The following is a 14188-nucleotide window of genomic DNA, read 5'->3' as shown; positions in this document are numbered from 1 at the left end:
CTTTGTGTGTTGATGCTACATGTAGATGCAAATGTGGGCTAAAATTACCCTCTCTTTACTCTGGCATGGTTTAGACACAGAAGGGAGTCTAAACAGAAAACAAGAAAAGGAAAGAAAGGAGGGTGACTAAGATAAGTTGAACAAACAGGTGGGTGAGTGAGTCAACTGGAGCAGGGAAACTGGCAAATTTGGAAAAAGTTTTCAATGATTTGTGCAGAGATTGGAAGAATCAGGACCCCAGACATGAACAAGTACAGGACAAAAAATCAACCTTCCAGACACATTTATGATTAAAAATTCATGAAACAGCATCATTAATTCATACAAAGTAGCCAATTCAAATTAAGTTTTGATTTAAAAAACAAAAACAAGATTAAATAAAAAAAAAAGATAGAAAGGGTGCATTTACCAACATTTTGCAAAACAAGAGGATCTTCATCTTTTACTACATCTACCTGTTGAAAATATTTATCGGTTTACAACTTGGCAGTCTTGTTCCACAGAAAAATACACAAAAGGTTTTAAAATTTCAAGGGGAAAAAAACAACAAAACCCAAAACAGCAACACACATTTATGTTAGCTATCACCTTGGCTGAGAGGAATACAGGGAGTACATATTGAAATGGCCAGTAGAAAAGTTGGAAACCATTGTCTGATATTGTTAAGACAGGAAATCAAACCTCCATTAAAAACAAATCACAATTGGTAAAATCTTCTTGTGCCAGAAAGTGAATCACAAAAAAAAACTTAAAAAAAAAAGGTGTAGATGAAAAATAGTCCGTCTCAGCAATGAAAAGACCCTGATGTGATGCAGTTCAATGAAATGTACACAACTTTGTCTCAGTAGAATCGGCCTCTGCTCCGGTTCCCTCTAGCTCCGAAGCCTCGTCCTCGGCTGCCTCTGAAGCCACCACGCTGCTCTGGAGGGACACAGCGTAACATTTTTAAGTATTTAAAAACAACTGGTATTTAAAAAAAAAAAAAAAAAAGAAAAAAAATTATCCGTACGAAAAATGTTGAGCAAATTTATAAACAAAATGGCCAACACTTCACACACACATGATGTACTGCCAACAATGCAGTGTGATTATCAGAGGATTCCTGCACCTTGGATGCAACAAATAACAACATGTCAATCCTACAGCCCACTGCAGTGTTAGTCTATAATGGCAAGTGATAAATTTGTTAAGTAATACTGCAACATTAGAATTTGGTTGTGAGGTTCAGAGGACTTTTATCCTGGAGTTCAGATGACAAAATTTATTTATAAAAGCCTTCAAGCTCTGCAGCATATTTATGTGGAAAAACAATGACACCAACCATCAGGATTATACAGGTACATAATGGAGAAGTAGAGTACTCTCTGGATGCATTTTACAGTGACAGGCTGCCACTGCTAACCAACTAACAACTATGAGTCCGAGCTCAGCTTAGATACTGTCCACTGAAAGCTGGAGTTGTTAAATCCACTTTCATACCTAATGATTTAGAGCTTTTAAGGTCTATGGGAAACTTAATGTTGAGAAATATCTGAGAATCCGTGACATTATCCAAATGATCATTTTCTATACTGCTTATTCTAATTCAGGGTCAGGGGGAAACCGGAGCCTGTCCCAGCAGTTAGCAGGCAAGAGGCAGGGTACACCCTGGACAGGTCACCGGTCCGTCACAGGGCCAACACAGAGACAACCAACCACTCATCCTCACTCTTGGGGAGAATTTCGAGTGGCCAATTACCCTAACATGTATGGGGGTATTTTTCTATCTTTAATCAAGAGCGTAATTGTTTGCTTTGAGAGCAAGATTTCTGGTTTCCACGCTCAAATATCATCTTGCTCTCTCTCAAAACTCTGCTCTCACACTCAGAAAGTCCCTCTTGCTTTCAAATATATTGTTCTTCCTTTCAAAAATCTGTGCTCAGACTTGGTCTCTTTCCTTCACACTCAGACACGTTCTCTGCTCTGTCAAAACTTCTGCTCTTGGATATTTTTTCCTCTCTTTTGGGTTGTAGAAAGAGCCGTTTATCAAACCTCCTCCAGCCAATAGAATACGAGATAATTCGGGAAAATAGCCCTCACCTTCTTCAGGGTGCGCTTGTTTTACATGACACAATACCTTTTTTTCCTTTTTTTTTTTTGCTTATTATAATAATTTTATGCTTTTACTCTTTACTTTTAAAGCAGACACTTATTTGTCAGTATTATTATAACGCATTGGGCCTCTGGTAGATCTATGTGATTGGATTCTGCTTCAACTAAGATGACTTCATGAAAGGACATAAAACAGTGGTTGGCAACTGGCGGCTTGCAGACTGCCAAAAATATCTAGACCACCAGATTTTATTAATTAAATTAAAAAATAAATAAATAAAATTTATTTATTTACCTGCACTCTAATCCCAGATTAGTTGAGTTTACTAGAAAGTTTTGTGGAAACCTGTTGCTTTAAACTATTTTCATTTTTACAAATACTGAAACATGTCAAGTTCTATCAACATGGGCAACCATTAGAACTTATTTAAACCCATTAGTTCACTTACCTTAATGTCTTTAAAGCCTCTAGTAGTTTGAACTAATTCTCTTATATTTGATTTACACATACTGATTAGTTCTTTCATTGACCTTTGACATACATCTAACAATAAACTGAAGACGATGTTTCACATCAACTTACAGGTCCAGAACCACAATCTATAGTACTGAGAAGGTGACAATGGGATGTGTCAGTAACTATAGTTTTTTTTTCACTCATGAAATTTAGTCGCTGGTGGTGGGTTTCTGTTCCTGTACCGTCCTTTTCATTCATGGTGCCAAGTTTAAAATTCAAAGAGGGCAGAACTTATTAACATTGTCTAATTGTTAACATAACGCAGGAATTAAAGCACATAATTCAAATTTATAGCACAGCAATCAAAAAAAGTTTAAATTTCAGCTAAATCTGCATTTCCCATTAGCCTTTGCAGTCCAGATATGTTGAGTTTTGAAAATAGCCCCACCCCCCCCTTTTGTTAGCTTATCATTATTATTACACTGCACAATGTAGAAAACTATTAGAAACAACTTGTTTTATTAATGAGACACTATACAAAACATAACATGATAATTAATCACTACTAAAAAGTTTATGTTCAAACTAAATCTGGGCTATGAGTGTGGACTCACTGTGTCAAGTAAAACAAGCGCACCCTGAAGAAGGTGAGGGCTATTTGCTCGAATTATCTCGTATTCTATTGGCTGGAGGAGGTTTGACAGACGGCTCTTTCTGCAACCCAAAAGAGAGGAAAAAATATCCAAGAGCAGAAGTTTTGACAGAGCAGAGAACGTGTCTGAGTGTGAGGGAAAGAGACCAAGTCTGAGCACAGATTTTTGAAAGGAAGAACAATGTATTTGAAAGCAAGAGGGACTTTCTGAGTGTGAGAGCAGAGTTTTGAGAGAGAGCAAGATGATATTTGAGCGTGGAAACCAGAAATCTTGCTCTCAAAGCAAACAATTACGCTCTTGATTAAAGATAGAAAAATACCCCCATAAACATGGATGTCTTTGGGCGGTGGAAGGAAGCCGGAGTAACCGAAGAGAACCCACACCATACATTGGGAGAACATGCAAAGTCCACACAGAAAGGCCACTGCTCGAACACCTCTCTAGTCAAGGCTCAAACCAGCAACCTTCCTGCTGTGAGGCCATGGTGCTAACCACGACACCACCATGCAGCCTATCCAAATCAAACTTAAAATGTCCAGCAAGGAGATTTTGAATCAAAAGATGACTGTGACACACAAAAAAAGAAGAATGGAAAATGATACTAGCCAACGCTTCTCACCGTAGGTGAAATTGCCTATGGAGGCGCTGTACTTGCCGCTGGGGGGGTTGTAAATTTGTCGTGCATCCCTCCGAGGCAGTGGAGGGATCTGTTTTTTTGTGCTTCCACTGGATCCCATCTCTTCACCTGAGGGACGTTTGGGCCTAAAAGCAAAATATAAGAAGTCAAAAAGCTAATGAGCAACAAAGACATTGAGATTTCACATGATCAGCTTCTGGTTGCTAAATTAAAGCCTGTCTATCTTTTTTTGGATGGAAAGAACTTTGGTGACAATTGCAAACAGACTTACGCTACTGCCTCTGTCTTCTGGACAGGTTTCCAGGACAGAGTGACTGTGCTCTTGTATGATGGAGGGTTGTGGAAGAGATCCTGAAAGAAAAATACAGATGAATAAAGCTTAGAAAAATAAAGTTAAAAAACAGATTAAAAAGCATATTTGATCCACTAATTGAACAAAAAAACAAATCATGTCCACTGAAAGGCAACTCAAAAGACCATGACAATGACAAATATTTGTGAAAATGTGCTTATGCCATCTGCAGAACAGGATTTAGGCAAGGCAAGTTTATCTGTATAACACATTTCATGTACAAGACAATTTATTTAGGACTCGAGTTACACGATCCGCTTTCTTGGTCTTAGTGAGGACACCAGCAGCAGCGTTCTGGACTAACTGCAGCTGTCTGATAAACTTTTAATGGCGAGCATTCCTCCCGGCCTGAGCAGCCTATCATCCTAGACGAATCCATGGTTTTAGTTGTGTTTACCCACAATGCCCTGTGTCGAACACAGACCCAGCCCTACGTTTCGAGGAGGAACTTTCTGTTTTTCTACAATAAATTAATTGTAAAGGTCTCTCAATATCATCACTTAAAGAATTATGTTCGAAACATATCGGCGCAACTTGTGCACGCAACAAAAACAAACTTACACAACGTCCATGTTTTACCACGTGTTGCTGTCTTTGCTCTGTGCGAGCTGCAGAATAGGCGTGTTGGAATGAGAAAGTATGGCAGAGGAAGATTTATTCCCTCCAATTAAACAGATTAAATCATCCTTGTCATATTTTTCTTTGGTTATAGAAGAGAAATGTCCAATTTTTGTGGATGGCTCGCCAGCATTTGTAGCGTGACATAAAAACTTGCAGCGAGAGAAGGAAATGCATTCGGTGTTTGACCTTGTGCAGGATAACCACCAACTTTGGATGACAAAGCAAAGGTAAATGCTGCAGGTTAAGATGAAGGTGTTTACCAAACATAACACTGTAATTAAACCTTGTGTCATTCGCAATTTTCTAGTTGTGTATGGCTTGGGTTAGGCTTACAGTGCAACATGACAAGTTAAGCTGCATTCACTGAATGTTAAATTATATGGATGCAAAAAAAATTTAAAATAAACTATGACAAATAGTTGTGCTGTTCAAACATGATTGACTCAAAATGAGATTGATGCCTTTATTTGTCACCGGTATGCAATGACCTATAGAAGAAACTGTATTCATTTTCACTCTTACATTGTTTTAAATGTCAGCTATACTTCTACAGGGCTGTAAGTCAAAAGTCAGCTAGACATTTCCCCTAAGTCCAGGTCATGGTCCTGCAGCCTTTTAACTGTTTTCTCTGGGAAAAATACAAAGTTAATGCATAATATTTATTTATTGTTTACAGAGCAGATGCGATTTTGTTGGAATGGGAGTTCTTGGTTACTTTACTTTGTTGCTATATTACTTTGTACTTTTGTTACCAAAACACAGAAACAGAACTCAAAGCCCTGGGAGGAGTGTTCATGTGACTTTACATATTTATAATGTTGTGAATATAACTAATAATACTAACTTTAACATAATAACTGTGATGATCTTAAAACTGTGAGTAAGAAAATCTACAACTGTGACATCTCTACTGGCAAACTGTCCAGGGTTTACCCTGCCTTTCGTCTGACAGCCATGCAACCCTGGATCGGATTAAACGGGTGTAGAGAATGGATGGATGGATCTAATGAGATGAGAAAGTTGTGTCTAATGGTTTAACTTGACTGTCTTGAAACTAAACGTAACAGTAAAAATTAACCTTTTAAAAAAGCATGATTTAGTAGCAACCATATGTAACTACAGCGGATTGGCCGATTTGAAGAACACCAGTTTATATTTGTAATCTTCTCTGGATACAAGTTAATGATAAAGATGATTCTGAAAGCTTTACCTTGATGAGGATGTTGATGTTGTTTGTAATCTTGAGGGCCACCACTTTGATCTTGTTCTGCTTACATACAGAAGATATGTTGGTCTTTGAGATATTCAACAGTACAACTGCAGGCAGTTGATAAGGAATTTTTTTGTTAGTTTTTTTTATTTTATTAAAAAAAGGCTGAAAAAGACTACTTAAACTAAGCAATTCATCAAAAGCGAGTGTTTACCTCCTCTGTCTTCAGAGCATCTCCTGTCTTTCCTTGCAGTGCTACTCGTAGCTGTCTGATGTAAACTTGCAGACCTCTGGCAAAATACTGTAGCCTGTTTTTAAAAAAATCAAATTCCACGTGAGGTGACTGCTTCAAGTCTAAACAGACTCAGATGTGATGATCTACATTCAAGCATGCTAAAAGAAATTTAAAACACACTAGTGAAGATCATTCATTTTGCTAACTGGGCTCACCTAATCTTGAAGTCTTTGAGGCGCTCAGCATCCACCTTATCAAGAAGGAAGTCTGGCAGCTTCTTGCCCATCTGGTGGAAACTGAATAGGAGACACTCTACATAGCTGAACTGCAGTTTGGGTTCCTCACTTGCTGAGTTTTCACCGTTCTCTACCTCTTCAGGTGGTAGTGGCATGAACTCCTTAAACCAGAAGGGATAAACAGAAAGTAAACAAAACCATTACAGTTTGTCTTCAACACTTTCTCACTGCTTAAAAAATGATTTGGTTTGGGGTGATGGCTCCTGGTGGAACGTTTAGTCATCCTTTTTCTATACTGCTTATTTCAATTCAGGGTTGCGGGGAAGCTGGACCCTATCCCAGCAATTAGTAGGCGAGAGCCAGGGTACACCCTGGACAGGTTGCAGTCCATCACAAGCTAACCACTACATCACACACAAGCCTAAACCAATACTAGCTGAATAAAAGTCCACAAACTGGAAACAATGCTCTGAAGAACATTTATATAATTACCAACTTGACATGATATTAGACTTTGTATGAGAGGGCGAGTACGATGAAGTCTGCAACATTTCCGATCAAACTTATGTGAACGTTTGTCATCTCAAACACTTTATAGTGTCTAGAAAGGTTCAGTGTTCCAGAGTAAAGATTAATGTAGATTTCAAGTCCAGTCGGATAGGAACGTTAGGAGGGTGCTGCTCATACAAAATAATTTCAGTGATGGTAGAAACATCGTCTGCCCAAGACAGTAAGCTGTTAAAAAAAAAAAAGTATATTTACGAATTTCACAGAAATCAACAAGGCAGGAGGAGGCAATGAGGAGAATTTCTAAAAAAGCAAAACTGAAATTGTTATGGGAAAAAGATCAGACAAAATTGTCCTTAAAGGCGTAAAGACTTTATTTTTACATATAGGATGTTAGAAAAGAGTCTTTTAAAAGTTTTTGGAACAAATGAGCAAACTAGGTGAAACATAGTTATCAAAGAACCAAAACATGTAAGCAAAGACCAGAAATAAAAGAGCATTAAAATCTGACTGGCCATTCTGATTTTTTAAACATACTCTATGTTTTCCCTTCTTCAAACTACAACAGGATAACTGGTTCTTACCAGCAGCTTGGTAAACATCATGTTGAGGTTGCCCTCAAGCTTCTCCATGTCTCCACAGAATGGACTCATCTCAGCAAGCAGTTTCAGCACCTACAAATACAGACATATCTTTGCAGATCACTCTGTGAAGTGCAATGTGCATTGCTAATGAGAGGCCATGTTGTTGGCTGGCACCTCTGACAGGTGGCTGCCACTAGAGCTGCACACCAAACGTCAAATGTAAGGAGTATCGACTTCACACTGGCGGCCATATTCATAAAGCCTCTCAGTGCTGAGTCAGGCTGAAAGACTCCAGCAAAACTAGATGTCTTATTTTGTCTTTCTGTTTTTGGTGGAGTGTGTGTGTTTAAGTGCACACTAGCTTGTAATTTGAAGTAATTATCAAATATGAATATAAGTTTTAAGGCCAAAATAATAAAAATAAATTAAAAATACATAGGGGTGCATTGCTTCAGATTTGCAAATCTTCTGGATGTTTTAATCAGAATTGACGCCCATAAATGGCCTGATGTATAACAGAAATAGTAAAAATCATCACTCGTTATTGTATAGTTTGAGCAACTATTAACTGTAATTTCAATCTCTTGAACCAAAGCAGACTAAATTCAGTTGGAAGAAACAGTTTAAAAAAAATCAGCTAACTTATAAAAAATATATATTTTGTTTATATGTTGAGAAGAAACACCATAAACAATATCTCCTACATTTTTGTCAAAATCTCAATACATAAATAAACATTATTGGGCTAGGGAAAATTTCATATGCAAAAAGTGTTTTTGAGAGTTTCTTTACCAGAAAAGTAAAGCAAAGACACAATTTATTATCGTGTAAAAATAAATTGGATCTTGCAAAAAAACAACAATAAAACAATCAAAAAAGGCAAATTAAATACCACCTGATATTGATCAGTAGCCAGCTTGACTAAAGTTTTATAGAATGTGTGTAAAAAAATACCAGAAACATCATATAGTAAAATTATTTTGCAACAGTAACTCAATGAATATAAATATGACATTTATAAGAAACTAAACTATGGTTACAGGCAAATGTTTGTATGAAAAAAGCGCTAGAAACAGACTTCACTAATCTTACATTTTAAACTCACTTAGAGAGCAAAGATATTTACAAGTCAGTCATATACAGTAAACAGAGGAGCTCACCTCCAGCTGAATGTCCAGCTCAGCCACAGGACTTGCCAGGCTGCTGAGGTTGGGCAGAACGTGCTCGCAGAAGTAGGTGACGAAACGGGTGGAATGGACATTTTTCTACAAAAATAAATAAAAAAAAAAAAAGAAAGAAAAATAAAGATAATTCATTTATACTTTAATTACAGTTTAACATCTTATTTGCTTCTAAGGTGTATGTCAGTGGTATACCTTGAACTTTTTCCCCCTTGCACAAACAGATTGAAAAGTTTTAATGACAAAAAGTTTCTTAAAAATATTTTATTTCCTTATTCATTGTTTATTTTCCTAGAAATGCAACTGTAATATCAACAAGGGCTCAGTTCTCATTTTTAAAATCTTCTAGATTCTAGAAAAACTAAACACTGGATGCAAACTCTAACCAACTTACCAGCAAGCACATCAGATGTTTCTATTATAGCTTCAGACATTATCAGATTGGTGAACATCTGACTACTCACCGAGAATAACGGTAGGGCCTGGCGTGTGCACTGCAGGAGGCGGTCCACAGTGTCTGGGTCTGCTGGGTTCAGGGCTTGCTCCAAATCTGCCTGATCCACAACCAACTCCACAAGCTGCTGTCGCCCATTTACAGTCTGGAGCACCCGCAGAGCCGACACTACACGCATCAAAAGCACAAACTCTTCCCCAGTCACATCTTCCATCACCTGATGAAGAAACAGGGAAAAAGGTATCCTTCACCTACAAGCAACCAACAATGTTGCACACAGACCAACATCTATCAAATGCAATTTTCTCCCCTTTTTTTTACTACCTCACAAGACAAAAATACCTCTGCTTTATAAACTTTTAATTAATTCACATTTATCTAGCAATGTTAATTTGATTCACATACCAAAGTAACTGACAGTGGCATTCGTCACATACCCTAATACCACCCCATCATGTGCTGTGATGTCATATTAACCTTCTTATAACTTGTGAAAGGGAAAAGGTCACTCATTAACGATCAAACATCATTAATCAAAACAACAGTATTTGCAAACCTTCTTTGTTTCTGCAAAGACGTACTCCTCCACCTCCTTCGTCATGATGTCCTCTGGCAAGGTTTTCAGCTTGGAGGACAGAAACTTGATGGCCCTTTCTCGCACTATATCTTCTCCTTGGAGGATCTGAGAGAACAGGCCTGCAAGGGTACCTGGATGGAAAAAAGAGAGATAGATAGGACCTTGTCTTAAATCAAATAAATGCCTTTGAATATGGTTTGATGATGGATAAAATATTGGAAAAAGTAAAACAAAACAGAAGTCAAACGTGGAGGAAAGAAACACTTACCCTTAGCATCCATCTTGAAGATAGCAACCAGTGCTATGTTCACTTGGTTGAACTCGGGTGTATCATCTAGAAACAAAACCGTACACATTATTAACCTCTGGTGCTCAGCCATCAGATGGTCTGTGACCTACTGAAGGATATGTGGGAGCATTAAGGTCTATTACCTGTCTGAAGGAGCTGAGTGAGAATATCTGCAACTCTGAAGATGTTTTCACCGGTTGCAAACCGTGGGAGCTCCTTAATGGCCTGTCGTCGGATCTGGACAACGAAACAAAGCATTTTCATGAGGTATCTGTGACAACAGCCAGTTTAGGACAGATATACATTTAAAAACCTATAATATGGGTATTTTAATTGGCCACTGATTGTTATCTGCTGATATCCATCTTAAATAACTCGATTGTTGTTGACTAAAAGGCAGATCAGTTTTCTTTGTCCATTTATGCTCCCTTACGTATGTAAATAGGAATAGGGTTTTAAATTTTAGTGCATGTTTTAACAACTTCTGTCCAGGGACAAGAGTAGTTTTGCTAAAGCCTGGCACCAACCATGTGAGGTCAATGGACTGTTGTATATATCCCCGTCAAATGGATGTACGTATGTATGTTTGTATGTATAGATGGATGGATGAATCCATCTTAAGAAACCTATTAGAAGGAACCACATACTCTGACTGGACTTAAATCCAGTGACTATTATTTATTTTAAACTGGAAGAAAATCATTAACTTAAAAATAAAAGGCTCACAGTAAGAATGCCGCTGGTTCGAGCCTCGGCTGGGGAGGGATTCGAACAGGGGCCTTTCTGTGTTGAGTTTTCTTGTTCTCCCCGTGTATGCAAGGGTTTCTCTGGGTTCTCTGGTTTCCAAGACTTACATGTTAAGTTAATTGGTCACTCTAAATTCTCCCTAGGAGTGAGCGTGAGTGGTTGTTTGTCTCTCTGTGGTGGCCCTGCGATGGACTGGAAACCTGTCCAGGGTGTCCCCTGCCTCTTGCCTGCTAATTGCTGTGACAGACTCCAGATTACCCATAAGCCAGAAGTGGACTAAGCAGTATAGAAAATGAATGAATGAAAAAAAGTAAACTCACCAAACACTGTCAGCGAAAATAGCCAACAGATTACAAGAAACATGCATGTTTGTAGTTTGTAGTTTGTAAAGCAAGATATTAAAATAATGTCACTAAAGTTTATGAAAAAAATGTTGTTTCCACAAGGATATTTCTCAGTTAGGTATTAATCTGTCTAAAATAAGGCGAATGTGTCATATCTGTGATTGAGGGTGCTTTATCTTTTATTTTTCTTTGAAATGAAGCTATTTTACCGCCTTAGGATCTTTGTTAACTTCTTGTTTTGTGCATATTTGGCTTTAATTTTAATTTTTAATTAAGACAATGTGGCTCATTTTACACAACGGGAAAACTATTTGTTAAGCTTGAAGCTGTCACCATTAAGCAAATGCTTGTTGCTGAGTTAAGAGGCATACGATATACAAGTTGTCTAACAATAAATCAGTAGTTACCAAACCATGACACCTACTCAATGCTCAAAACACAATGTTTAAAAATCTTAAATATATTTCAAGACTAGTACTGGGGGATACTGCTAATAACAAACGGTTATTGGCCCCTAAAATCTTGATTGCAGCACCTTTAACCTTAAACCTGTAACCTAGTCTTAGAAAAACCTAATGAACTACTAGACTAACTGCAGCCGTCACTGAGGATGATTAAGTGCCTGAAAACTCGATTTTGTTACTTACAGATACATCTTCATCCTCACAGAGATCAAGCTGGGCATTAATAGCGGCATCAGCCAGTTCTGGAAAGCTGCTGAAGAACTTGGGAATAAACTGTGCTGCCAGTCGTTTCTCCTTGGGACCACCCTTCACGCCATTGAGAATGACCTGGTATGCATCTTTGTGCTGCAAAATAAAGGAAAGTACAACAATTAAAATAATCATTTTTAAGCATCATGTTACAATTCAACATTGAGCTCACTTCAGAATATGGCATATATCTTGCAATACTCTCTGAAACAATAAATGTAAAATAAAAAACTAACAGTAGGTGCAGTCATTTGATTAGTCTATGTATAAATCCAAGTCCATAACCCTTCCTCTCTGCAGATAAAAATTAAATAATATCTGTAGAGAGAATTTGTTAGAAAAAGTTGTGTTGTGTCCTGTGTGATTTTGAAAGGAGCTTTCAAAAGTCTTCTATTTTCATTGGAAGGCTAAAAGTTGATTTCAGATTTAAAAAGTAAAAATGTACAATTCAACTGATGCTGGACCAAGAGTTATACAACACAGCAAGTCACTATCTAAAGTGTGTCATGCGATAAGATATCAGTGTCATTTCATATCAATATTATGTTTAACAAAATTAAAAAATGCTTTATTAACAAAGGTAGGTAAAATACAAATTGATATGATAGTGTGTGCATCTTTATTGACTGAGATGTTAATAATGTAGAATATAAACATCGTGGCAGAGTAAAGCCTATTACTTTAATATACGAGATGGGGGGGGGGCTGTAAACTTACATATCAAAAGACAAAATAATGCTAGGTTGTTCAGATAACATATTTAAGATAAGCGCTGCAGTTAATTTAAGAGAAACACCCAAAACATAGTTAATAACTTCCTTATTTGGATTAATTTAATAATACTATGAATGCGGGTTCATCCTGTACAATCTGTGGTTAGGGTCGCCATACCGAAGCTATTGGCCACTATTAAAGCTAGCTGAAGCTAGCCTAGCATACACAAACAATGTTATGAAACCAGCGAAATTAAAAGTAAAGTATGGTATTGTGGGTAACAACACAAAACTTGAACTCCAGCAATGTTTAGAATGGAAAAAAATAGTCTTTCCATGCCTGGCTGAGGTTGTCCTTAGCATCAGCAAGGACCCCGTAGTTACGATAGAGATCCTCGATGGTGACCGCCATCAGCGTGTCCAAGTGCCTGTCGCTCTAAGAAAAGACCGCTGCTACAATCACAGAAGGAGCCGCCGCTGTGTTCGCTTTAAGTCACCTTCAGATTATTACAGGTCGAAGAACGTTGTATTACCAAGTACTATGTTTAATGCAAACGGAACGGGGAGATGAAATTTCGAGAAGCCGTGAATAAACGCTCCTCCTCCGTCCGTTCCGTTTTCCCGCAATGCTCCCTGGTGTGCTGACTGCGACGCTACGGAACACGGTGCAGAGAGCATGCGCCGGGTTATTGGACTGATTGGAGAATTACAGCTCACATGACAACAGTGGGCGCAGATGCGCGGTTACCGCTTCAGCCCATTGTTGATACACGTAAACGTGTCCGCCATCTTGGTCCTGGCAAGAAAGTTCATTAGATGAATACAGGTGAACGGTTTTTTCGTTGAAACTGGATTAAATTTTTAAATTAGTAAAAGTTCAGCTAATCGTGTTTTCATGTTTAATTTATGCTTTAAAAAGTTATAAACTGCAACGTAATTGTTAATAAACAATCACTGACAATATGAATAAAGTGTTATTTGGATCAAAGTAAGTTAACTACATATTGGGCGGGAAAATTTACTGTCAAATGTAAAGGTAAAATGGTGTTATTGAGGAGTAGATGTGGTAGATTTTCCTTTTGATTGCTGTTTAACACAATGGATATTTATAGTATAATCCTCTTGTTTAAATGGTGTCCCTATCTAAAGTAGTGAAACCTCATTTGTTGTACATCAATGCATCCATAAATCGATCTACTTTTAATGATATAGTTTCATAAAATGGCACAAAATGTAGATTTTATACAGTATTTTGAAACCCCTTGTCATTTTAAAACATAATACAAAAATTACCATAAAACGACCACTTAAGTTTTTTTTTAAAGCTTTGCCACAGGGAAGATTAATGCAACAGTGACAAATGTTATTATAATAAACCTTGTAGTACTGAAAAGGTTCCATATTCATTCAGATGCTTTAAGATTGAAAGCATCTGAACAAGGCTCTGGCATATAATCAGCAATATAGGCTGGATGTTATGAATGACAAATGCAGAAATAAAAACAAAAACAAACAGTTGTTCGTTTTTACTATGAAAAGTCATTCCCATTGACCATGTTAAAAGAATGTGACTTTGTTCAGCCCCAA

General features: G+C 37.5%; 1 protein-coding gene across 1 annotated transcript; it reads right to left on the bottom strand.

Annotated features, from left to right (window-relative positions):
* Positions 1–266: 266 nt before the first annotated feature.
* api5 (apoptosis inhibitor 5) lies at positions 267–13250 on the bottom strand. The gene is made up of 14 exons (XM_041997612.1): positions 12942–13250; positions 11823–11984; positions 10228–10321; positions 10064–10129; positions 9775–9926; positions 9229–9435; positions 8744–8848; positions 7584–7673; positions 6472–6653; positions 6236–6329; positions 6022–6078; positions 4110–4189; positions 3821–3963; positions 267–921 (listed from the first exon to the last, which is right to left on the bottom strand). Exons 1-14 carry the CDS (start codon positions 13011–13013, stop codon positions 842–844), a joined length of 1584 nt encoding a protein of 527 aa, XP_041853546.1. The 5' UTR covers positions 13014–13250; the 3' UTR covers positions 267–841.
* Between the last annotated feature and the right edge of the window lie 938 nt (positions 13251–14188).

Source organism: Melanotaenia boesemani, chromosome 10 (genome assembly GCF_017639745.1).
Source record: "Melanotaenia boesemani isolate fMelBoe1 chromosome 10, fMelBoe1.pri, whole genome shotgun sequence".
NCBI lineage: Eukaryota > Metazoa > Chordata > Actinopteri > Atheriniformes > Melanotaeniidae > Melanotaenia > Melanotaenia boesemani.
The sequence above is the reverse complement of the archived record's forward strand: the minus strand, read 5'-3'. Positions and strand labels throughout refer to the sequence as shown.

What these genes read in the sequence shown, in the direction of transcription:
- api5 (XM_041997612.1), bottom strand. Translation starts at nt 13,013, where the DNA reads ATGGCGGTCACCATCGAGGATCTCTATCGTAACTACGGGGTCCTTGCT. An exon ending in CTAAGGACAACCTCAGCCAG is followed by an intron (nt 11,985 to 12,941) that starts GCATGGAAAGAC and finishes TTTATTTTGCAG; the next exon opens with CACAAAGATGCATACCAGGT. An exon ending in TGATGTTTACCAAGCTGCTG is followed by an intron (nt 6,654 to 7,583) that starts GTAAGAACCAGT and finishes TTCTGGTTTAAG; the next exon opens with GAGTTCATGCCACTACCACC.